Source organism: Saccopteryx leptura, chromosome 1 (assembly GCF_036850995.1).
Source record: "Saccopteryx leptura isolate mSacLep1 chromosome 1, mSacLep1_pri_phased_curated, whole genome shotgun sequence".
Classification (NCBI taxonomy): Eukaryota; Metazoa; Chordata; class Mammalia; order Chiroptera; family Emballonuridae; genus Saccopteryx; species Saccopteryx leptura.
The window spans coordinates 163,138,765-163,162,251 of record NC_089503.1 but is presented as its reverse complement, the minus strand read 5'-3'; the positions used below and the strand labels follow the sequence as shown (position 1 = coordinate 163,162,251).

Genomic DNA, 23,487 nt, shown 5'->3' with positions numbered 1-23,487 from the left:
TATGGGGACGGGGCCTCTGGCTCCAGCCCCAGTGCCCCAGAAGGAGACAGGACAGGCAGGAGCTCCAGCCCCCGTTGTATAGGTGCCCAGGGCAGATGTGGGTCTGGGCAGCCGGCTGCACTGGAGCCACCGACACTCGCAGAAGTTAGGCTGGGGACTGAGTGGGCAGGTAGACATGCGAGCTCCCTCCAGATCCGTCCAGCCTCTGCCAGTGCTGCCTGCTTCCCCTTCCCATCATCCCTAAGGCCTTGCTCTTCTTCGTTCCTATCCTCTGCTCCCCCTGCCCACCCTCCCATCCACCATGCCCTCTGCCCCTGCCTCTTCTTGCGTGTCCCCCATCACCCTCTTCTCTCTCCCTCAGGAACTTGAGCTCAGCTGACGCAGGCCGTCAAACCATGCGAAACTACCCGGGGCTCATCGACGCTCTCATGGCCTACGTCCAGAACTGCGTGGCGGCCAGCCGCTGTGATGACAAGGTGAGAAGCGTGTTCCTAGGTGGTCCTTCTCTTGGAAGTGACAACAGGGCCTCGGGACAGAATCTGTCCCCTTGCTGCTCAGCCCAGTCCCAGCCATCTTGCCTTTCTGCTCTGAGGAGCTGGGGACCCTGGAAGGCACATCCCATTAGCAGCGGGGGGACAAGTCTGCCACCCAAAGCCCCGTCCGGTCCCTGGAGGAGAATGGTGGACCTCTGGGAGCAACAGCAGCCCTGGTTGGCGTAGGGTCTCCTGTCCGTGTGGATGTGACATGGGTTACCACCTTGGTGTTGGAGGCTGTAGACCAACCATGAAAAGAGGGGATTGTTGAGGACATGGGGCTTGGTGCCTTTTGAGCCAACAGATGTCAAGGCTGCTCCTAGAGGGTGTGTTTTCCCATAGCCCCATGTGGCTACCGGCCATATTCGCTGTTGTCCTACTAGGTGCTGGGCCTCCCGACAAGTGTCATCTTCCCAATAGCCCAGAAGGGGGTGACTTCAGCCCCATTTTACAGCTGGGGAGCCTGAGGCTCAGAACGGCATACCTGGTCCCTCAGCTCATATAGGCAGCAGACAACAGGGCCGGACACAGATCCAGCTCCAAGAAGGGTCCTTGAGAGGGTCCCGGCAGTGGGAGGGCCGGAGGGGCAGGCAGGCAGTGAGCCCAGGTCCAGGTGGCTCTGGTGACGGTGGCTCAGGCGCATGCTCTCTCGGCCCCCAGTCCGTGGAGAACTGCATGTGCGTCCTGCACAACCTCTCCTACCGCCTGGATGCTGAGGTGCCTACGCGCTACCGCCAGCTGGAGTACAACACCCGTAACTCCCACACAGAGAAAACCTCCACTGGCTGCTTCAGCAACAAGAGCGATAAGATGATAGTGAGTGAACCCCGCCCCCGCCCCGGCCCCGGCCACCCCTTCCTCTCTGCCCGCTGGAGCCTGCTGCCCTCCAGGATCTGGACAGAGGGTGCTCCTGCAGAGGAAGGGATCTGTGTATTGGGGCAGTCGGAGCTCAGACCACCCATTGGTCACAATCTCCAGCCCCTGCAGATCTCCAAGTCTCCCCACCATCTCCCTTGGCCCAGAGGATGCAGGGTAGGCAGGACCCTCATCCCTCTCTGGCCTGGTTTCCTCAGCTTCCCAAGCCTCCCCAGGTCCCCCAGGAGTGGAGGTGCTGTCGCCCAGGGGGCAGGCTTCCTTGAATGGGCATGATTGTGGAATCCCGGTCCTGGGCCACCCACCCCTGGGCTCTGGCTCTGGCTCTGGGAGGACAGGAAGCCTCACACTACTAGAAGGTTTGGGCCGAGGCTAGCCACTGGCCACACTTCCGAGATACCGAGAGGCTCTCTATCTTCGGACATGGCCCCAAGGACCATGACCAGTCCCTCACTCTTTCTTGCAGTGGCCACTGGGAGGGAAGGGGATGTGGGCAGGTGTCTCCTTAGTCCCCGCATCCAGGAACCGGGCCTCTGAGGTGTAGGGGCCAGCATGCTTGGGTTCAGTCCCCTCAGAGGCGACCTGCTGACTTACCTTTTGTCCTCAGAACAACAACTATGACTGCCCCCTCCCTGAGGAAGAGACCAACCCCAAGGGCAGCAGCTGGTTGTACCACTCGGATGCCATCCGGACCTACCTGAACCTCATGGGCAAGAGCAAAAAGGATGCCACCCTGGAGGCCTGTGCGGGTGCCCTGCAGAATCTGACGGCCAGCAAGGGGCTGGTGAGGAGAGTCCTTCCGCCCACATCTCCTCCTACCCCAGCCCTGCGCCTCCAACTCAGAGCAGATAGCTCCCTGCTCCCCCACCCCACCCTCGAGCCTGTCCTAAGCCATGTCAGATACATACAGGCTCAGAGCTTAGTTCTGCAAACAAGAACAGGGTCTGCCACATGCCAGCCATGGGGTGGGCACTGGGAAGAGAATGCTGAACAGGAAGTAGCCCAGCCCTCCTGGGGTACTCCTGGGGGTACAGAGTGGACTCTGTAGAACTCTGTGCCCACATATCCCCTGGCTGGCTCCTGCCTGGGTTGGGGGCTGGGGGTGAAGGATGTATCTATACAGGAGGGCCTCCCATTGGTTGAAATGACAGATGTGAAGATAGAGGATTTGGGATGTGGGCGGGCCCCAGAGGAAGACATAGCAGAACTAGTAGAGGTTTTGAAGCCAAACCCAACTAGAGGACATTATGGACAGGGGTGAATCTCTGATACTCCCATTACCTGGAGGGTGGGGTCCAGAGCAGGACAGGGGAGCTGCCTGGTCCCCCTGGTGTCCTGTAGTTGCCAGGTGAGCACATGGTCGTCTCTCTGTGCTTATATGGCCAACTTGAAGGAGAAAAAGTGTCAGGTCTCTCTGTGGGGCCACCTGACCCCCCTTCTCTCCTCCATGGGGTTTGGGGAGCCACAGGCTGGTTCCTCACTCAGTCCTTCTGTCCAGATGTCCAGCGCCATGAGCCAGCTGATTGGTATCAAGGAAAAAGGGCTGCCACAAATCGCCCGCCTCTTGCAGTCGGGCAACTCTGATGTGGTGCGGTCCGGTGCCTCCCTGCTGAGCAACATGTCCCGCCAGCCAGCGCTGCACAGAGCAATGGGTGAGTGCTCCACAGCCCTGACCAGCCCCCCTCCACCAGATAGCACTCAGCAGACCCCCGCTTTCCAGAGGCTGTTGGGAGGTCACATTCTACCTGCTCCCTGGGGGAACATTTCAGAGGGAAAGTTTGGAGGCGGAAAGGGCGGGTCCCCCGGGATGACAGCAAGTGTCTGAGGTCCCAGCTGGGTTCTGAGGCCCTTAAAAGAGGGGGTTAAAATGCAGCCTCGAGGGGCTGCCTCGCTTGGACCTCTCAAGCCCTCTCTCTCACGGTCCTCTGACCCCGTGCCTCCCCCAACCTTCTCTCTCAGGGAACCAAGTGTTCCCGGAGGTGACCCGGCTCCTCACCAGTCACACTGGCAACACCAGCAACTCAGAGGACATCCTGTCCTCGGCCTGCTACACCGTGAAGAACCTCTTGGCCTCGCAACCACAGATGGCCAAGCAATACTTCACCAGTGGCATGATCAACAACGTCATCAACCTGTGCCGCAGGTGGGCAGGGAAGCACGTTCCCTCTTGCTGCCCAACGGTGCAGCCCCTTTCCTGCAGAGTGGGCAGTCCTCATGTGAGGCGGGTGAGGCTCCTGTCCAGAGGGCCTTGGAGCTGAGGATCCAGCATCCAGGCCTCGGGCAGTGCCCATCTCGTCCAGGGGTCCCCAGGGAACACCAAGTCCTCAGAGGGCCAGCATGAGGCAGAGGCAGCAGAACCAGCTGTGTGGAGCTCTCTCCTCCCAGGACAAGGGCTGGGGGGCTGGAACCTCCTTGTGGCCCCAAGGAGAACCTGGGGTACCTCCAGGTGGCAGAGCATGGGGCTGTGCCTGCTGTATAGAGTGCGCACCCCAATGCTGAGTGCAGCTCCTCCATCCTGCACCCCAGGGCCCCCGTGCCTCCAGGACCTGGGGCTGAGGGAGGGAGGGTAGGAGGAGGAGGGCCTGTCTCCAGGAGTGTCCCCCACAAATGAACTTCCTGCTTGCCCAGTGCCTCCCCCAAGACCGCCGAAGCCGCCCGGCTCCTCCTGTCTGAAATGTGGTCCAGCAGGGAGCTGCAGAGCATCCTCAGACAGGTAAGGGCCCCACCCTAACCCTGCAGGCCAGCCACACTATCCCTGTGGGAACCTGGACCCTGTGGACCAAGAAGGGCGGGATGGCCGGCCCCACAGAGTTCGAGCCGAGTTACAGGTGCCGGACAGTCTCTACTCTCAGGGACCTAGGCAAGGGCTGAGCATGTGGAGGGTGAGGAAATCCAGAACAGTGCCAGGGCGGACGAGACAGAGCCCCACCATTCACGTGGGGCGCGGTGTGTGCTCTGGGTGGGAAGCTGGGTTTGGGCTGGGTGACGAACCCCTTTAACTTCAGTCTGAAGCCCTTAACAGTGTCTCTGCCGTCTCTGCCCCTGCAGCAAGGTTTTGACAGGAACATGCTGGGAGCCTTAGCCGGGGCCAACAGCTTCAGGAACTTCACCTCCCGGTTCTGAGAGGAGGCTGCCAAGCAGGCTCAGCTTGCAGGTGAGAATCAGCCACCCTCAGGCCAGGGGGGGAGCCCCCAGGACCCCTGCAGCATCAGCCAGCCTCCAAGTGAGGGGCCAGGCCCTAGTTCTCTTGGTACACAAAAGCAGCCTCTGGCCCGACTCACAAAGGCCTGTGAGGCTGCTTGGCCAAGGTGCACAGGCTGTCCCATCTTGGAACATCACAGATGTGTGATGTCCCTGCAGCATCAGCAAGCCAGGGGTGTGGGGCAGAGCTGTGGGCATAGCCCAGGTGGTGACATTCACAGGGACAACGGTGTGAAGGGGAACCCCACGGTCACAACACACCATGCTCACATTCTGACCCTATTTATAATCCGCTTTCCAGTCTCTCTCTGCACGTCCCTAGTGTGGACCAAGACCTCAGAGCCATTCGTGATGAAGGCTTGCAGCCCCAGGGTTATCTGGGGCGCGGGCTAACACGCACCCTCCTGGCCCCACCCCTGCAGCTCTGACCTGGTAGCTCATGTGTAGACAGGCATGCCGTGCCTGACACAGGCAAGCCACGGACCATGCCTAGCCCCTGACACAGACATGGACAGGTCACCAGAGACAGCCCTGAGGTAGAACCCGGCACAGTGCCAGGACTGAGAACAGGGATGCCTGAGATGAAGCCCCTGGACCCACCTGCCCCCCAACGCTGAGGAGGTCCTGGTGGGAGGATGGCAAAGGAGAGGAAACTAAATTCAGCAGATTCTTTTACTTTTTTAAAAAACGTGGATTGATTTTTAGAGAGAGAGGAAGGGAGAGAGAGAGAAATATTGATTTGTGGTTCTAGTTATTTATGCATTCATTGGTTGATTCTTGTATGTGCCCTGACTGGGGATCAAACCTGCAACCTTGGTGTATTGGGACGATACTCTAACCAACAGAGCTAACTAGCAGGGGCTGAAGTTCAGCAGATTCTTAATGAGCAGCCTAGGTGCTCAGGGCTGTGCTGGCAGCATAGCGGCAGGACAGCGGGCTTGGTGGTGGTGGTAGTTGGGAGAGGGGAACAGAGCTTCTGACTCTACGGAGCCTCTGACTGTCTCACACAGGAGTGCGCATGCTTGCGGGCGGTGGGCAGGGCTGGCGTGGGAGCACCTCACAACCCTCACTCACTGGAGGGTCCTCCTTTTGCAGAAATGACACAACCCGTGGAGGACCCCTCAGGCCTGGCTGGAGGGGTGTTCTGTACACCTCTGCAGTATTTGGAAAAGTTCAAAGCATCCAAGAACTCAGCTGAAAACTGCAGAATGGGAATATTTTTAGATTCTCCTCTCTCTCTCTCTTTTTTTTTCCCCCTTGGCAGGCGATGGGAGTTGGGGAGGGTGGGGGGAACCTTTCTTGTGTTAAGGGGGCTTTTTCTGATGTCAATACTTCTTTTGCTGAGAACCAGTATATATATATATATGTGTGTGTATAATGTAAGTGTGTATGTGCATGCATGTGTGTGTGAGTGCCTACGGGCTCAACCACGAACTGCAGCTCAGAGATGGTGAGGAGGCAAGTGTGTGTGCTTTGTGGTAACTGCCCACAGTCCCCAAGATGTGTGTGCCAGAGCAGGGGGACCATCTCCCAGGGGCCAACCTGTCTGGAGGCAGCTTCACAGGAAGGGAGGTTGGCTGGGGTGATAAGGTTTGTGGATCTTGTGGGAAAGTCTGGTCGTCTGACAATGCCACCGTCCCACAGAGCCACAGGACGGGGCTAGGCAGGGTGCAGGGGCCAGAGAGAGGGGCTCGCCAAGTTCCTGGGCTGTGTACAGTCAGACTGGGCTCAGCCTGTAACTGATTATATTCACCAGGGAGGTGGTCGTGTGTCCACTGCAGAATAGTGCTCAGAGCCAAAGAGCTGTTCAGGGAACGGCTGTTTGCTCTTCATGTTCCTATGTGGGGGAGAACAGGCTGGAGCTGGATGGGGAGGCCATTGGAAATTCACAGGAAGACACATCCTACCATACTTGGGTGCCTGGGAGGCTCAGGTTAGGGAGGGTTTGGGGTGGAGGACACTTGGAGGGAGGAAACAATGGACCAGCAAAGGCAATGTCCTGTCAGGCCACTGATAAGCTCATGTCCCAGCCAGAGGCCCCCACCTTCCCCTGAGTCCCAGCTGTCCTATCTCCACTCTGTGTTTGTGAAAACCATGGAGGAAGTGACAGAAAGAACCTTGTCCAGGGCTCCAGCTACCCCTAAGACCCCAACCTCGTGTGCATTTCAGATGGGAAGTGTCCTCTTGGGGACAGCTTGCTGTAAATAGGCCTTCATGTGACTGGTAGATGGAGCCAGACACAGGTGTCCAGGGCATCCCAGGTGGGAACTCACTGCCTGTCCCCTGTCCCTCTCTAGAAGAGGGTAAGGAGCCCCTCTCTCCCTCCCTCAGCACCCCCCGCCCCGCACCACCCCCAATCCAACCCTGCCCTTACCATCAATCAGAGAAAGACACCTCTCTGAACGGAGGCTGTGCCTTTTCAGACATTTGACAGCGGGGCCAGACCTGTGATGACAGGCAGGTGACCAGGCAACCTGGGTGCCATGGGCCCGACCGAAGGTCCTGGCTTGCCAGCCCCTCTTGGGGCCCATGTGTGAGCCCGGTCCCACCAGGAAGTCCAGGAAGAAGAGGGTTTGGGGGTGGTGCCCTGCCCAGAGGAATTCGTTTCTGTAATGATCAGACCATGTTCTCACTCAGGACGCACCCCTGTCCTCACAAGGAATACTGTCTGGAGGAAAGAGGAGATGGGGGTCCTGCCTTTGGGGGTTCTCAGTGTGACAGGACAGTCCCAGCCAGGCAAAAGTAGACAATGAGGCCAGGCCTGATTTTGGTAACCTCTCTCGTGCCCCTCAGGCCAGCCAGTGGGGTCTGTCCCTTTGAAAGAAACAAAACCGAGAAGGGCCTGAGGATGTGTGTCCTAGAGAAGGGGGTCAGGGGGCAGGGCTTTGTGTGAGTGAGACGCAGCGCAGTGTCCTAAGCCCACATCGACCTGGCCATCAGGGTCAACACCCCAGATGGGACACTCCAATCTGGGCCAAGGGAGGCAGGGCATGGGGCAATCTGGCTCTCCCTGTCCCTGCCCTGACCCCGGGGGGATGGAGGAGGGTCCCCTGCTCCATATTTGTGTGAGAGCTCTGTGCTGGCCAGGCTCTGTTTGCCTGTGTGATATGCTATGTATTTGCTTTTTTTTGGAAATAGAGGAAATCAATAAATTGCTGGCATTTCTGTGAACTTTTCAAGCGGTGGACTCTTTGGGGCAGTGCTGAACAGTGGAGGGCACCAACTTCCTCCCAGGGTCCCCTCTTCCCGACCCTGAACCCAGCAAAGATTGAGAGCGCCACCCACAGGGGCAGGGATGCCACCACCTATACACTGGCTCTGTGTCAGTGGGTCCCCAGGTGCTCCGCGAGGCCCACATTCACCGTAACCTTACAGACAAGGAAGGACAGGCCCGGGGAGGGAGCACCTGTGCCCAGCTTGTCATGTGTCACCCAGCACCTGTCCCATGGCTTGTAAAGGAAAAGCCACCAGGCAGGGCACCTGCAGGAAAACAGACTTCCAGGGGGTAATAAAAGGAGCTCCAATTGTTTGACAACAGAAACCAAGACCCAGAGAAAGTGACGTGCCCACAGTCACATAGCAAGTTGGTGGCAGAACTGCGGTCCCAAGTGTGCCCGGTCGGCTCATGTCAAAGCCTTGGGACCGAAGAGACAGGGGATGGCGTGCATGACTCCATATTTGCTGGCTGAGCTGCTCGTGCTCCCCGGGGGCACGTGAAGGAGATGCATCAGAGGAGGAACTGAGTTCTGTGCCAACATGCGGATATGGAGAAAATTCTGATTCTCAAAAATCAGAGAACGGGAGCTGCTGTGAGGATCCTAGTCCAGGCCCGGCTGGATTGGTTGGTTAAAATACGGGACAGTGGAGATCAGGGGCCACCAGGCGAAACAAGCGTCAGGGACCCCAGCAGGCACTCCCCACATACCCTGACTGGTCATCCTGCACCTGCCATTGGGTTTGAGAATACTCATGTCCCCAAGGAGAGTGGCAGCCCCTCCAGGAGGCACATCTGAGCTGGTGACCCACTGATGGTGGGGCATCAGGGACCTCCATCCAAGCAGGACTTGCAAAGTTCCAAATCCTCAGTCAACCACTCACATGTCTCCTGACTGGTGATTAATATAAAAAATCACTTCAGGATGGACCCTGTTGCTGTTCAAAGCCTGCTCTGTATACCTTGCTTGGGAAGAAGCCTTTGACCAGCTCTCCTGGGCCGGGGGGTGGAGGGCAGGCACCCTGAGCCCACAGGCATCCTCTGGATCTCTCTGGATCACGCTTCTGCAGTCTAGGCCCCAGAGGACCGCTGAGCTGGGGCACAGGTTCAGGCCGGCAGAGGAGTGACCACTTGTTTACAAGACCACCATTGGTTACCTGTAATCTTTCTACCAATGCCACAAAGCAGGTGTGGCCCTTCCTGTTGCACAGAGATGCAGGTGTGAGAAAGGGAGGTGGGAGGCGGGGTTGGGGGGGTCTTTACTAGAAAGCAGGGGCATTTGCTTCTGCTGCTCACTCAGGGGAAACTGAGGCAACAAGAGAGGGTTCCAGAGTGTCTTCTCTGCCCTTCTCTGGGCCTCCCTGTCTTTGTTTAGGGCTCCACAAGTTTGACACCAGCCGGAGCCGCGCTCACATACTTGGGTTTGTTTGCTTTTGAGAAACAAAAGACAAAGGCAAATGCCATGCCCACTCACCTAGTCACCCAAGCAGGAAACTCATCCTCAAGATGTTCTTTCCCATCTGGGCACCAAGTTCTGACCTCTCCAAAATATCACCTCGTCTCCACGCCCACTGCCACTGCCTTAACCTGGGCCACCGCCAGGCCTGGGCACGACTCTGGCAAGACGTGAGCACCTCCTGGCTGGCCTCTCCTTCTGGTTTCCCCTCCCACCACGCCCCTGGCCACCAGCATGTGCCACCACCAGAGCTGTCACAAGACCGACATGACTTACACTTTTCCTTGCCCAAAAATGTGAGCCAGCTCCCTGATTTCTGCAGAGAGAATTCTCGGGCTGACCCGTCCAGCCTTTCTGTCTCCTCTTCTTCCCACTGTTCACTCACACCCTACGCTCCACCCAAGCCCGGCATGTCCTCAAACACGGCGTGCCCCTGTAGACCCATTGTCCTGCGCTGTTTCTCCAGCCCGTGTGCCCTTCCCCGCCCCGCCTGCCAAAGCCCTGTGTGTCCTGGGGCCACGCACTTCCCCCGCGGAGGCCCCGTCGGGCCCTGACTTGTGCGCATGTCATTCTTCCCAGCTGTGCAATGTGGCGTTCCCATGGGCTGTGCTGTCGTAGATGGCTCTGGCAGAGGAGCCAAGGGCCCCATGGAGAACTGACCCCAGGAGCCTGAAGGTCCGTCACCACCGCCTCCCAGATGGACAAGCAGCCCGCTGAGGACCTCCCAAGAGAGACAGCTCGGAACTGTCCTGCCCCATAGACGTGGTTTCCGCTCTCTGGTTCTCATCTTCGCCCCCTGGGGCTGTGGAGGGTAGGTCCAGCCTCCCTTCCCCACCACAGTTCTCCCAGCAGCTGGACACGGCCATCCTGGGCCCCTGCGTTCGCTCATATTCAGACTCTGCCTCGGTTTCTTCCTTAGAGGACCTGGTTCATGCCCCTCTCACTGCCCCTAACACGTCTCAGGTGGCTGCCGTCCCTCCTAGGGCCTGGATCCCCGGCGGGACACGGGCACCAGGTGTGGTCTGAGAACAGTGGCATGGGCACCGCTCCATGTCTGTCTGCTCGGCCATCCAGGCCTGGACGTCACTGATTCCTGGCATCTCCGAGCCCCCATTCCTTAGGGAATATGTGAGGGCTTTGTGACCGCTGGGGCCCCTGGCCTGGAGTGGATCCCAACAGCAGCCTCCTCAGGGACCCGGGTCCCCTAGGAGCAGGGAAATGTACCCAGATACGTGGGCATCTGAAGATGGGAGTCTCCATTGCGACAGGTCCCATAACTCTGGGAAAAACATGTGGTCAGGTAACTCAGCTCTGACTGGGAAGCAGCCCAAAGCCACAACAAGCGATTCTCAATAAAATAGTCAGGACGTCCAGGCCGGCCAGAGCCAGTGTCCTTTCTGCTAAAACAAGGGGTTCTAGGGCCCTTCCCACTCTGTGTGATACCCTGTGACCCTCCGAGCATCAGTGCCCTCACGGTCTGCTTTCTCGGGCTTACCTGATCCCCGGGGCCTCCAAGAACCCCACACCTGGCCAGGCTGGGCACCACAGACACCCTGCCCGCACGTGGCTGTCAGAGCTGGCCCTGCCGTCCCATCACCCACCCAAGCCCAGGGTCAGCTTCTCTCCAGGTGGGCAAGGCCTGGAGCTCTCCTCAGAAGCCAGGCCAGGTGTGGGATTTGCAGAAGTCCCTCTCTCTCCACTGGGTGGGTGGGGGTTACACCTTCTTCTACACTTGCCATTGGGCCTGGGTACAGCCTTCTCCCCAACTTGCGGATGCTGTCGCCAGCACAACAGCACTGGAGATTCGAAACCAAAGCTGATGAGGACAACTTTCCCACAGACCCTAGGAGAGGGACCGGAAAAGGGCTTCATAAGACCCCTCACTCGCACCACCGGGCTCAGCTCCTCACCTCGGGAAGTGGGGACTAGGCAACGGTCTGCACTCTGGGAGGCCCTGCCCTGCTGAAGGGGGGCAGGGGGAGGGGACAAGGAAAGCTTCCAGAACCTTCCTTCTTTCAACAGTCACATCCCGTTTATAAAGACCCCATCCCTGTCTCCCACCTCGTATTCAATCCCCAGCTACCCTTGTGCCCAGCACAGACTGGCCTTAGGGATGGACTGGGTCAGGGTGGCACCATCGCTGGGTCTGCTGCGGAGTCTGTGCCCTCTAAATGCCGTCCACCCAACAATAATGCGAGCTTGGAGACCCACTGGAATTGAACAATAACAAAATAGAAAAATAAAGAGATACATGCTATGTGTTGAATTTGTGGGATGTGTGAGTCCACACCCTGGCGATCAAGCTTGTGTTGCTCTCATAGAAAGTCAGGCTTGTCCCTTTTCTGGACCCTAGGCTCAGACCGCTCTTAGGTGACCACTTTGCCGTATTTCCCCTCCTGGTCAACACCCGCCACAAACAATCTTCCAGGCCTGTACAAGATGTACCAAGTGAGAGTGTCTTTGTCCCTTGTGTGTTCAGCAAGTGGTGTGAGGGCCCCCCCTCGCTCTGCAGGCGGACAGGTGGGGGCCCTGCCCCAGGAATCACCCCCTCTGGACCAGGAGGTGATGAGGATGGGGCTTTTTTGAGTAGCAGGTCATTTAATCAAGGAAGGACCCGCGGCAGGATCTCATGTTCTTCCAGGCTGCCCAGCGGAGTGATCCAAGATTTGTAGGAGACTGGTCTGAACACTAGTCTCACACTTTGCCCTGATGGACGGGATGCAGGCCCGCATGCTCTGCATTGCAGCAACAGCAATTACTGGTAATACCCATCAGCGAAAACGCAGTCACCGTGTCTTTAAATGCAGTGCGCTTGGCGTGTTTCTGTCGGACCCCCGGTTTAGTTTGGTAGAAAGTGGACCATGGGAATGGTTTTAAACACCGTAATTGGAACCATCAGGACTCTGTACTCTGACCTCGGAGGTGACTTCACTGCTCCGAGCCTCCGTTTCCCCATGTGGAAAAGGAGGTTGCCTCTGAGGTTGTAGTTTTGCCGTGGCTGTCGTCCAGCAACATGCAGAACGTATACTCAGCACAGGGCCGGGTGCACAGCAGGCCCTCGTTGGTGGCAGATATGGGGTCCCTGTGTCCAGTTCAGAGGAGAAAACTGCTGTCCTTCGCCCCACCCCCACCCCCACCCCCCGGAGCAGCAGTGAAGTTGATTGATCTTCAGCCTTCCTGCACCCCTGTGTCTTGTCTCCTCCAGGAACCGGCAGGGCAGGGATGGGTGGGGACAGGAGAGGGCGAGGCCGCTACGCTCGGCAGGTCTTCCTGACCAACCCCCCCTTCGTCAGCACTGTGTCAGCAAAATCAAGGCACAGGAGCCGCCTGGGAACCGCACCACCTCGCAGCCCGCCCTCCACGTTCCTGAAGAGTGGCCCAAGCCCCCAAGCCTCCGTCAGATCCGCACCACCAGGGCCTACCCCTCCCCCCCCCCCCAGGGAACCTACTTTGGGATCGGGGTGTGCTGAAGGTGTGCTGGTGCAGCCGGGGCCTGAGCGCAGGGCCCGGGTGGGGTCCCTGGCGTTGAGACAGGGTTTTCCGAGTCTGCAGAAGACAGCGGTTCATATCCCTGAGCTGCTGGGGTGGGGGTTCTGGGGGACTTGAGGGCTCCTCACTCAGCAAGGTCCCTGTGCAGGGGAGAGCCGTAGGCGGCGTGCAGACCCAGCTCTGCACTTGCTGAGTGGCCCTTCGCACATGGCCTGAACCTCAGACCCAGAGCAGAAACCAGGACAGATGTCTGTAGGAGGCAGAGGCAACCTGACTCCAATTCACACCAGAGTGGACAGGATGGCTGGAGTCTCAGAGGGGACCCAGGTCCAGAGAGGCAGAGACACAGGCTCCAGCCAGTCTGCCCTCCTCTTGGGCCAGCCCCGCCCCAGCCTGGGACATCAGATAGCCTGGTAGTGGGACCTGTCCCTGAAAGAGGACACACTCGCTGCCCCCCCCCTCCAGGGCGGGGCCTGCCCCACCCTTTCCAGAAACTGGCTTGGGAGTCAAGGGTGGAGCCAGCCCCAGAGTGGGTCCTGCCACCCCCGTCCTGCCCAGGCACAGACTGGGCCAGGGGCCCAACTTCCTCCCCCGCACTCTCTGGACTCAGTGTGGACCCTTTCCTCCAGAGACCCTGGGCTCCCAGGGTCCAGCAAGGTGAGGGAGTGCTCTCTGTTCCGGGGGCCCCCTACCTGCCAGGCAAGGGACTGGGATCTCATCTCTGAAGGGAAAGGGACAGAAATGCCATTCGGTGTGCAGTGGCTTTATTACCGATGTAGTGTGGGCATTTGTGGTGCAGCCATGCACAACAGCATCGAGCTGGGCCCCTCCTGGTGTCCAGACAGGAGCTGCCCCCCTCTCCCTGTGCCAGGAGGGCCCAGGAGCTGCAGGCATGTAGGGTGGGGACGCAGTGAGGAGCAGATCTGGGCCTTTACTTCCAGCGCCCAGTGACTTTGGCCTTCCCGCGGGTCTTGGAGCTGCAGGGGAAACAGGATCCAGTTGGGGGGTGGGGGACAGAGGGCAGGGCTGGGGCTCTCCCCGGAGTGGGGTGCTGCAGAGTGAGAGGGGAAGCCTGGAGTGGGCAGAGGCCAAGGGGGACAGGACAGGGAGGCCCTGAGGGGCTCAAGGAGGAAGCCTGGGTGCCAGGGAAGGGAGGAGGTGGGGGAGGTGGGGAAGACCACTCTCGAGGACTCACACTTTCTGATTGTCATTGATTCTGTTTCGGAGAACATTGATCTGTAAGAGAAGGGAGAGAGAGTCATGCAGCAGCTCGCGTAGCTCAGTTCCCAGGTGAGGGTAGGGAGAAGGGAGTTCAGCACAGCAGCAGAGGAGGAGGCAGGGAGGTCCCCTCTGTCACCCTCACAACAACCCTGTGAGGAGGCCTGCGTGTCACCCTCATGAGGGGCAGAGCCAGAAACCCGACCCAGGCAGTGTGGTTCCACAGTCTACCTCACTGCTGCCCACCGACACCGCCTCTCTCAGCGCCACGGGAAGTGGGGGACCCTGTGTTATGGGGGCCTGAGCTATGTCAGGGGCTGCGGCACAGTGGACCCTGAGAGGGAGGCCGAGCTGCTCCCGTGGGCAAAGGGGACGAACACGGGGCTGGTGTTGGCTGGGCCATTTTCTTGCCTGGTGTCTATACTCCTGGGGCCCGCCAAGGCTGTGGGCATGAGGCTAAGCCCGGCTACACCCCCACCAGGCACAATGACATCAGTGTGTCTGTGGGGAGGTCTCCTTCCCCACCAGGAGGCCTAGCTCCCTGCATCCCTGTCCCCTGACCTGGCCTAGTGTCTGAGCTGCTGCCTCCAGGCCTTCAGGGCCAATCATTGCCAAGCCAGCAGCGAGGAAGACCCCAGGGCTGGAACCAAGGAAATGTGTCCTCACTCAGCACCAGTGGGGACAAGGCACCTGGGCAGGTGTGTGACTTGGATGGCATGATGAGTGAGGGGAGGGGCCTGACCCTGCCACAGGGTGGGCCCCACTCAAACCAGGAGGAGCTGGACTGGGGGGAGGGGTGCAGTGGGTTGGCTCACTTCGTATTTCTGCTGCTTGAACTTCTCCTGCAGGTCAAACTTCTCGGCCTCCAGGTCATAGATGTTCTGCCACAGTTCCTTGGCCTTCTCCCTGGACGGGGCAGAGTTGGGGTAGAAGGGACTGAGGACATCCTTTCCTGACCCAGCCCTCAAGGGCTCAGACCACCTGTCCCCCTGTGCACCCAGCTCAGCATCGGGCCCAGAGGGCAGGTGCTGAGTTCTCAGTACAAGGTTCTGAGGACACGGAGGGGAGGGAGGAGCCCTCTAGCCCTGAGCATCTAGTTCAATCCCTTCCCCACCACCTGAGTGCCCGGGGCCAGGCGAGCCGGGCCAGATGAGAGGCTGCTCCACCAATAATGCCAGGTGGGGAGCTGGCTGCACCTGCTGACACCGGCCCCACCAAAAGCTCCCTGGGGACAATGTGCAAGGCGACAGCGCCCCCCTGTGGTAGCTGTGAGAATGCGCCCTGGCCGATGCCTGCCCAGTCCGCATGCTCATGGTCCCAGCACCCTGGGCCCCACCTCAGCTGGTCTTCATTCAGGTGGTCGATGGCCAGCACCTTCCTCCTCTCAGCCAGGATCTTCTTCTTCTTTTCCCGCTCCGTCTGCCTCTTCCCGCTTCTCCGCTCCGTCTGGAGGGGGTGGCAAGAAGAAGGCAGGGCGTTAACTAGAGGACATCTCCTCCTGTTCCCCAGCCTCCCCCCTCCCAAACACAGTGGGGAGTGGGCAAGGCTGCGAAGGACCAGGGGCTCATCCTCTCCCCACAACACTGCCCCCGCGCTGCCCGGATTCCCGGGAGAAATGGAGCCACAGGTAAGGAGGGTCCTTCTGGCTGTCTCCTTCGGCCTCCCAGGAGGCGTCCTCCCCAGCCAGCCCGGTCGCCACCATCCTCCCCGCCAAGGAGCCCCCAAAACTAAGAGGAGGCTCTGTACCCACCTGCGCCTGCTAAGCTCAGGCACCATGACAGAAAGACCCCGAGAGAAATGCGGAGAAGACGACAGAGACAGAGAGAGGGCAGGCACGGGGCGGAGGACAAGGCAGAGAGAGACACGGAGACAAGGAGAAGGTGACTGGGACGCTCCCTGTGGGCGACCTCGGTCACCAGGACGTGCAGCTGGTGGGGGGGGGGTTGAGCCGCTCTGGTAGCAGGGCCCAGCCAAGGGTTTGGCTGCGTGGTCACTGTGGGACAGGGGCAGGGAGGCTGGCCTGGTTCTAAGCTGGAGACTCTGCAAAGCCAACTGGACCTTCCCCCTCCTCCCGCGGGAACAGGTGTCTAGCAGGCAGCGTGTGGAAGTTGTGAATTGAAGGTGGGCTCCCAGGAATAAGCCACCTCACTCACAATAGGTGCTTCCTGTGTGGGCCCTCCTGGACCTCAAAGCAGAGGGCAGACCATGTTAACCCCATTTTACAAATGAGGAAACTGGGGCTCAGAGCTCTGAGTCCAGGCACAGGGCTTGCCAGCTGCGTCCACCTCCGAGGGGGCAGAGGGGGGTGCCTGAGGGGTATCCCAGCTTTGTCCACAGCCCAGACCTCAGCAGTCAGGCTGAGCATCTGAGCAGGGTGAGGGGGCTGGCATGAGAAGGCTGCAGTCTCACCCACAACAGTTGGGAAGCTCCTGGACCCTGGTCCCCCCATCCTTCGGCCCCCCAGGACCACCGCTGCCCCATCCACCTTCTGGATGTAGCCTCCAAAGTGCATCATGTTGGAAAGGGCCTTCTTCTTGCGGGCCTCATCCTCTGCCCGCCGACGGCTCTCCTCCTCCTCCCGCCGGGCCCGCTCCTCCTGGAGTTGCAGGGGGAGGGGGGAGCAGGTCACAGGCAGTGGCTGGACCCTGGTTCTGGGCTTTATGGGTGGACAGATTATACTTTCTCTCCACTGGATAGACGCTTCCACAAAGGGACTTTTGATTATTGAATTAGTGGAGAATGGATGAGTGAGTGAGTAAATGAAGCCCTGAGTCCTGAGCGGAGGCCCCATCACCTGCTGTCACACGGAGAGGGTGGTGGGACCTTCACCCGCCAGTGGGGGACCCCCTGGGCCAGGGGTCACTCACCGCCAGGCGGTTCTGCCGCTCCTTCTCACGCTCGCTCCGGATGCGCTGCTGCTCGGCCCGCTCTGCCCGCCGCTTCTCCTGCAGAGAGAGGCCCAGCCGCCCGGTGTGTGTGTGGGGGGGGGGGGGGGGGGGACTGGTCGCCAGAGGGACAGGGACCAACCAGGCAGAGAGGTAGCACAGGAGCCCACAGGGGACTTCCCTCCTGTGTCTGAGGCAGGGATGCAGGGACACAGGCAGGCCACCCTCTGGACAGGTGGGGAGCACACAGGGGTGTCCTGCCTACATAAGGCTGGGCCATGCCCACTGCCTGCAGTGGACTCCGGCCGAACGTCCCTCATTGTGGGATGGGCCTTGCTGATTTGAAACATGTCAGGCAGGCTTCTCTGTTCCTCATGAGTGAGTGATACCCTGCCCTGCCCTGCCCTGGCCCCTGTTCTGAGCTCAGATGGATGCCCAGGCCCCCAGGGGCCAGCTGCAGCATGTTGGTGCATGAAAATAATAACAATCAAAATACTTCCGCACTCCACAGTATACCGCTATGGGATTCTAGAGTCACCTTCCCTCCCCTTCATAGTGAGGGAACTGTGCCCAATGCAAGGGAGGCAGGGGCAGGACAACAGGCATTGACCAGTCATCCTAAAGCCAGGGCCTGGCTGCCCTCAGCTCCAGCCCTCAAGGAGTGTACAGACTACTGGGGAGCAGGAGATCGGCCCCAAGAAACCACAGTGTGGACATCCTGGTGGAGAGCCCACTTCCAGCAGGGTGAGGGGCTTCAGGGAGGGCTGTCTGGAGGAGGTAAGGACAGGGAGGGGCACCTACAATTCTGTCTTTGAGGGAGACAAGCTCCTCCTCCTCCTTCTTGCGGTTCTCAAAGTGAGCCTCAATCAGTGTCTGCAGCTCGTTCAGGTCCTTCTCCATGCGCTTCCGGTGGATGTCCTGTGGTGGGCACTGGGCTCAGAGGCCACACCCCCACCAGTGCAGGGGAGGGACAGGCAGGCACACACTGCCCTCCTCTGCCACCACCCAGTCCATGGGTCACAAGGTCTCCCTTATCAGGGGCCCTGGTGACCACGCCAGCCCAGGCCTGCCCTCCCCACGGCCCCCACTCACATCAAAGTCCACTCTCTCTCCGTCAGGGATCTTGGGGGGCACCAGGTTGGGCATGAATGGCCTGCCAGAAAGAATAAGGGGGCCACGCGTGCCAACCCGCCTGGGCCAGGCAGAGCCCTGCTTCCTGTGGGGCACGGCCACCTCTGCCTCGCAGCAGGTGTCCCCACACTTGCTCGGCACACGGGAGCAGTCACAGCTTTTGCGTGTCATTTCCTCCTGTCCCCACACTGAACCCCAGGAATCTCTGGTCCTCAGTCTCCCCTTCTGCCCACAAGTCTGTGTGGGGCTTGTACCCACAGGTGCCCAGGGAGGACAAGTGACAGAGCTGGGGTGTCTGGGCTCGGTCTGTGCCCTGTGAGTGTGCCTGCCACACCCCGGCCCATGCCCACTATGCCACTCTCCCTGGCTGGCTCTCTGCTCCCAGGGCCTCTGCGCAGGTATGTCCACTCACCTGGGTTTGGGTTTGGAGTCCTGCACTGGGCCGTCTGAAGAGGAGAGAAGCATTCAGCCACAGGGTCAGGAGGCCCTGCATGTGGTCCCAGCCCCATCCAGATGAGCTGAGTACTGTGGGCCTCCGTTTCCCCATCTGCACAGAGTCCCTGCCAGCCCTGGAACCCCTGGTTCCAGCAGCACCCACCGGAATCAAGGCCGCAGGGGTGGCCAGCCCCGCACACCCTCTCATAGTGCCTCCCAGGTTGCTGCTTCCCTGGACTTCCTGAGGACAGGATTCTAAACCCCAGCTGGCTGCTCCTCCCCTCCAGAGACGTGACTTTGACCACAGCAGTGACCCACCACACGGATGGGCTATGCTTGGGATTGTACCCTACAGACCCTGCACCCTGTGAGTGATTCTGCCTGAGCTCCAAGAACCTCATGTGTGGAGGCAGCTTCTGGGAGCCTTGCCCAGAGTGAGGACCTGGACCTTGATCCCCTCTCCCACTGGGCGGCACCAGTCAGCTTCTTTGGCATGAGGAGGGGCAAAGGGGTAAAGCCCAACATCCCAGACCTGCATGTTCACCAAGTCTGTCCTGTCCCCCAAACCCCTTCTCTCCCACCTCCCTGTGAGCCGTCTCTCCCAAAGCGGCTAAGAGGGGTTCCTTCGCCACCCCACAACTCTCTCCTGGTGCCCACCAGACCTCACCTTCAGCCTCTTTAACTCCCTCTTCTTGTTTGTCTTCTGAAGAGAACGTGAGAAATTAATTAATAAAGGTCCTGGCTCTAAGCTCAGGTCCCCCCCAGCCAAGAGCCTCCATAGACAGGACATGCCCCAGGTGTGCCCTGCTAGTTTCTGGGGTTATAGAGCTGTCTGTCACATGCACACGCATACATACACATGCACACGCACACACATGCCCTGGGCCTGGACTCTGCCCAACACAGAGCTGGAGGTCACGGTTCCTCGATGAACAGTTGACCGTTGAGTCCCAGCCTGGACAGGATGCACAGCTGCACTTGTTGGAGGTGTATCTGGGAGCATGTCTCCCACCCATAGGAATAGCTGTGGGGCTCTGCCCCAGGCTGGCAGGATGCACAGCCCCCCCCCCCGCTGCACCCCACCACCCTCCCCAGAACCCCACCGTCTGCATTGGTCTCCTCAGCCTCAGCCTCCTCTTCCACTGCCTCCTCCTCCACGGCCTCCTCCTCCATGGCCTCCTCCTGCTCTGGAGAAGGGACAGACAGTGAACACCCCTCCTATGCTCTGGGCAGCTCCCGGGACCAGAGGGCTGGGCACAGGGGTCAGCACACCAGGAGTTGGCAAACTCTGACCCAGGGGTTTCTGTGGATAGCATTGGTTGGACACAATACAAGCATTCACTCCGGCTGGCCAGCTGCATCCCTGCGATAGGACACAGCCAAGTGGCTCACAGCCTTAAACCTCTTCTCCCTGCAGGGAAGTCTGCTGAGCCTACGCAAACCAGCAGAGGGCTTGGCCATGGAATCTGGAGTCTGGGAACTGGGACGAGGTCTCTCTGAGGGGCTGGACGTCTGGGGCAGGAGTATGTTGGGCCTGTCCCAACATGGAGGGGGTATCATTTTATTTTTGCTATTTTTACATGCATTTAAAACTTTCCATGGTAAAATACACACACACACACACACACACACACACAGCGCGCAAAAATAATGGATAGGACAAAGGGATGATTCTGTTTGAACAAAATGGTGGTGAACAGTAGATGGGTTTAACCCTTCTGCCCTGAACCTAAGCCCCCAAGGTCACAGCTGATCTGTGGGAGCCAAGGGTGTGGGAGGAGCTTTGCTCAGCTGAGCATGAGGGATGGGGACTGAGAGCTGGCTGCCCAGGGCTCCCGGGGTTTCTCCCACCTCCCTCCGTCAGCCCACGCTCAGTACCTTTCGCAGTTTCCTCTGCTCAGAGAAGGTCACCACCGCAAGAAAGGAGACAAGAGCGGGGTCAGATTCAAACCAGGCTGTCCTTCATCCGAATAAGCATACAGGTGTGTGCTTACCTTCTTGCTCCCTGCAGGGCAGAATGAGATGCTGTTGGACACGTGCAAACATGCACACACCCTCACACACTCACCCCTTTGCTCACATCCTGACACACTCACACATTTGTGCACACCCAAATATACTCACGCTGGCCTTTACTCAAAGCTGACCCCACTTTCTCTTCCCTCCCTGCTTAAGAGAGTGATAGCCCTGAGCTCTGACTTGGGTTATGTGATGCAGGATCAGCTCTGTGACTTTGGAATTGTCCCTGAACCTCTCTGGATGTGTGTTCAGGAGATGCAGCAACCAGCCCCCTAGCTGAACTCAGAAGGTCCCTGAGCCTGTGGTTGGCCTGGGACCAAAGCCGGGAGGCACAGGGGTGGAAATAAAGAGGGTTGTCTCTCTTCAAGTCCCCAGAAGAGGCAGAGCCCCACCCTTTGACGCTTCTGCTCCAAGAGAGAGAGTACAGCACAAGGATTGGGGGGCAGGACGTGCCAACACTCACCCCTCGTACTCCTCTGCCACCTCTTCTGTGTCAGACATGGTCTCCGCTCTCCCTCCAGAAAGAGAAAGACGTCAGTGTGGGCAGAAGGGGACCCGGCCTCCTCACCTCCTCAGCTCAGGCCCCTTGTCAGTCCTGGGACACGTGTGGCTAAGAGCATGGCTGCAACAATGTCCGCATCCTAATTACAGCTTGTGACAGAGTTGCACAAATGTTATCACCCGGGGAATGGGGCAGAGTGCAGAAGGAAGCTACCTTACTTCCTACAAAAGCTTGGGTCCCCATCAGAGAAGAGACCCTGGGGTCAGGTGGGGAGTCTGAGGCCCGAGGAGCACTGCTCGGGCCCTAGGGGAACAGGCAGAGCTGCTGGCTGAGAACTGGGGAATCCACTCCCTGAGCCCGGAGGAGTGTCACCTCGGGGAGGCAGCAGACGTTACTCAGGGCTGTTGTGCATGGCAGGCCCAGGGCACAGGGTGTCTGGAGTCCTCCCTCCTCTCCTGCCCTGCCTCCCACTGGCTCAGAGTCCCTGACCCTGGGGTACGGAGGAGGAGGGAGCTCTGTGGAGCCCTCTCCCTGTTTCTAGGAGCACCACCCAGCTCCCTAAAATAGCATGCCAGCCCCCAGAGGGCAGGGGAGGACTCTCAGACGAGGATACAGCCGGGCCAGTTGCCCAAAGGGATGAAGGGCAGGGACAGGGGACTCCACAATGGGAGAAGCAGGTGCGACAATGGCCCAAAGCATTTGTCCCTCCCACCCACACCCCACCCACGTCCACAAATTGCTTTCCAGTCATCAGAGTCATCTTTCTTGGGGACTAAAGCAAACACAACAGACCACAGAAAGTGTACTGGCCACAGGGACAAAAGTCTGGGTTCTAAATACCTAGCCTTTGCTATGTCACCTTTATGAGATCACTCAGCCTCTCTGGGCCTCAGCAGACCTGTCTGCAAAATAGATGAGCTTCAAGTTCTAGTCTCACAGAAAGTCTGAGCTTCTGAGGTGTGCAGCCCGTCCCTCAGCCCTGGTCCCCCACAATCCTGAGGCTGCAACTGTCCGCCCACCTTGAGCTCCAGGAGGGAAGGGGGGGAGCTGGGAGCAGAAGGGAGGGGCAGGGGACTCTTGATCCTTACAGGTGTCTCTTCAGCCCCAGAAGAGGGCTCTCCCTAGGAGATTCGGGTCAGAGGAGGGGCTCAGGAAGTCGGGGGCCCATTTGTGCCAGGCCTGGAATATGCTAGACATTCCTGACACTCCGGGCAACCCCTTCCCCACATATTTTCTCCGCCTGCCTGGGAGACGCTGGAAGTCAAGGGAATATCTCTCTGCAGGTGTGTATATTGGGTGGGGCATTGCGGTGGAGCTTGACTCAGGGGTAACCTTTTAACCCCATGAGCTGAGCTCACACCCCCTGAAAGGACCTCCCAGCCCAGCTCTGGGGGAGGGGAAGGTGCTGGGTCTGGTAGCTCAGATGAACTTGTCTGTCGGAACAGGCCCCCCGGGTCCCTTGCCTCGGGACTGCGGTCCCTCTCAAGGCTTCCAGGGCAGTCTCCGCATCCTTGGAGAGAGAACTGGACCCCAGAACTGCTGTGACTGCTGTGATCTTGTCCATCCTACCGATGAGGAAACCAAGGCCCAGGAGTCAGTTCCCCAAATCTCCCCAACTAAGATGTCTTTCGTGGCAGACTTGGGACTCAGACCTGAAGCTCTAATTTTGAACAGAGGGTTCTCCCCTCTATTGCCTCCTCCAAAGCATGGCCTCCTCGCAGAGGGAACACGGACCTCTGTTGATGCCGACGTCTCTCAAGATGGACGGTGCAGGCAGAGTTTGGACGAAGGTGCCAGGATGCAAGTCCCCCATCCCTCCCCCCTCTGCTCCCCCCTCTAACATCTCCCCCGAGTCTTACCTCCAGACAGGAGCTGCCGACAGAGAGAGAGGTACCCGCTCAGCCTGGGACTGGGTGAGGGCGGGGGGTGGACCAGGCTTTAAGCAGGCACACAGGCTGGGCCCTTGTGAGCCGAGCCCTGCAGTGGGAGGGATGTGCGGATGTGCGGGGGCAGGGGGGGGGCCGATATGACCCAGGGGTGGGGAGTGTTGGCGGCTATGTTGGCAGGTGCCCGGGACAGGGCCGATGGAATGTGTACTACTCACCATATAAGCCCATGTAGTGGTCCAGCTGCTCCGATAAGCTATTTAAAACCAGGACAGATATGCAGGGGACAGAGGGGAACAGGCATGTAACAGAAGCCAGTTGTCCTTCTTGACAATTCTGATAAAAGCAGATGCCAGCGGCTGGGGGTGGGGTTGGGGGTAGGAAGCTACCCTCAAGACACTCCTGAGCATCTGGTGGGCAGAGACGTCCTCTGGGCCACTGGCTACTTGCTTCTCATATGGCCCTCGTGAGGACAGCTTAAAAGAGAGGCTTCCCCCTGATCCCAAAGCCACAGACAAGCCCGTCTTGCCGGGAAGGGACTTGAAGTGCTGCGTGAGGGTCAGAGAGAGAGGGCAGAGCTGACTCCCAGTCGAGAGTGACGGTTCTCCTAGGACAGGCGGCTGGATGTGTGAGGCCGGATAGAAT

At 59.1% G+C, this 23,487-nt stretch overlaps 2 protein-coding genes and 1 long non-coding RNA gene across 7 annotated transcripts in view; 1 reads left to right on the top strand and 2 right to left on the bottom strand.

The window, feature by feature from the left end:
• The window catches only part of PKP1 (plakophilin 1), a 37,181-nt gene extending 27,124 nt beyond the window's left edge, over positions 1-10,057 (top strand). The window contains exons 7-14 of one of the 2 annotated variants that reach the window (XM_066379837.1): positions 362-476; positions 1,194-1,349; positions 2,014-2,190; positions 2,905-3,058; positions 3,366-3,549; positions 4,035-4,119; positions 4,455-4,560; positions 9,857-10,057. In XM_066379837.1, the coding sequence (XP_066235934.1) occupies positions 362-476; positions 1,194-1,349; positions 2,014-2,190; positions 2,905-3,058; positions 3,366-3,549; positions 4,035-4,119; positions 4,455-4,529 (946 nt within the window). In that variant the 3' untranslated portion in view covers positions 4,530-4,560; positions 9,857-10,057. Of the gene's footprint in view, positions 1-361; positions 477-1,193; positions 1,350-2,013; positions 2,191-2,904; positions 3,059-3,365; positions 3,550-4,034; positions 4,120-4,454; positions 4,561-5,702; positions 7,779-9,856 lie in introns of those variants that run through there. The other variant, XM_066379836.1, reaches the window with a different exon arrangement.
• Positions 10,058-13,513: 3,456 nt separating this feature from the next.
• On the bottom strand, positions 13,514-20,441 carry TNNT2 (troponin T2, cardiac type). Of its 3 annotated transcripts, XM_066379839.1 has the most exons (13): positions 20,314-20,441; positions 19,539-19,622; positions 19,103-19,138; positions 18,413-18,446; positions 17,962-18,022; positions 17,671-17,787; positions 16,852-16,929; positions 16,470-16,580; positions 15,735-15,743; positions 15,321-15,430; positions 14,800-14,890; positions 13,962-14,002; positions 13,514-13,743 (listed from the first exon to the last, which is right to left on the bottom strand). In XM_066379839.1, exons 2-13 carry the CDS (start codon positions 19,606-19,608, stop codon positions 13,698-13,700), a joined length of 804 nt encoding a protein of 267 aa, XP_066235936.1. In that variant the 5' UTR covers positions 19,609-19,622; positions 20,314-20,441; the 3' UTR covers positions 13,514-13,697. The 3 variants fall into 3 exon arrangements, with proteins under 3 accessions (XP_066235936.1, XP_066235935.1, XP_066235938.1); XM_066379838.1 differs by lacking the exon at positions 15,735-15,743 and having other exon boundaries at positions 15,321-15,424; positions 16,455-16,580; XM_066379841.1 differs by lacking the exon at positions 15,735-15,743.
• A 511-nt stretch (positions 20,442-20,952) lies between these two features.
• LOC136401594 (uncharacterized) lies at positions 20,953-22,968 on the bottom strand. Of its 2 annotated transcripts, none has more exons than XR_010750628.1 (4): positions 22,816-22,968; positions 21,976-22,077; positions 21,797-21,858; positions 20,953-20,965 (listed from the first exon to the last, which is right to left on the bottom strand). It is a non-coding gene; the product is annotated as an uncharacterized lncRNA (long non-coding RNA). The 2 variants fall into 2 exon arrangements; XR_010750622.1 differs by having other exon boundaries at positions 20,959-20,969.
• Between the last annotated feature and the right edge of the window lie 519 nt (positions 22,969-23,487).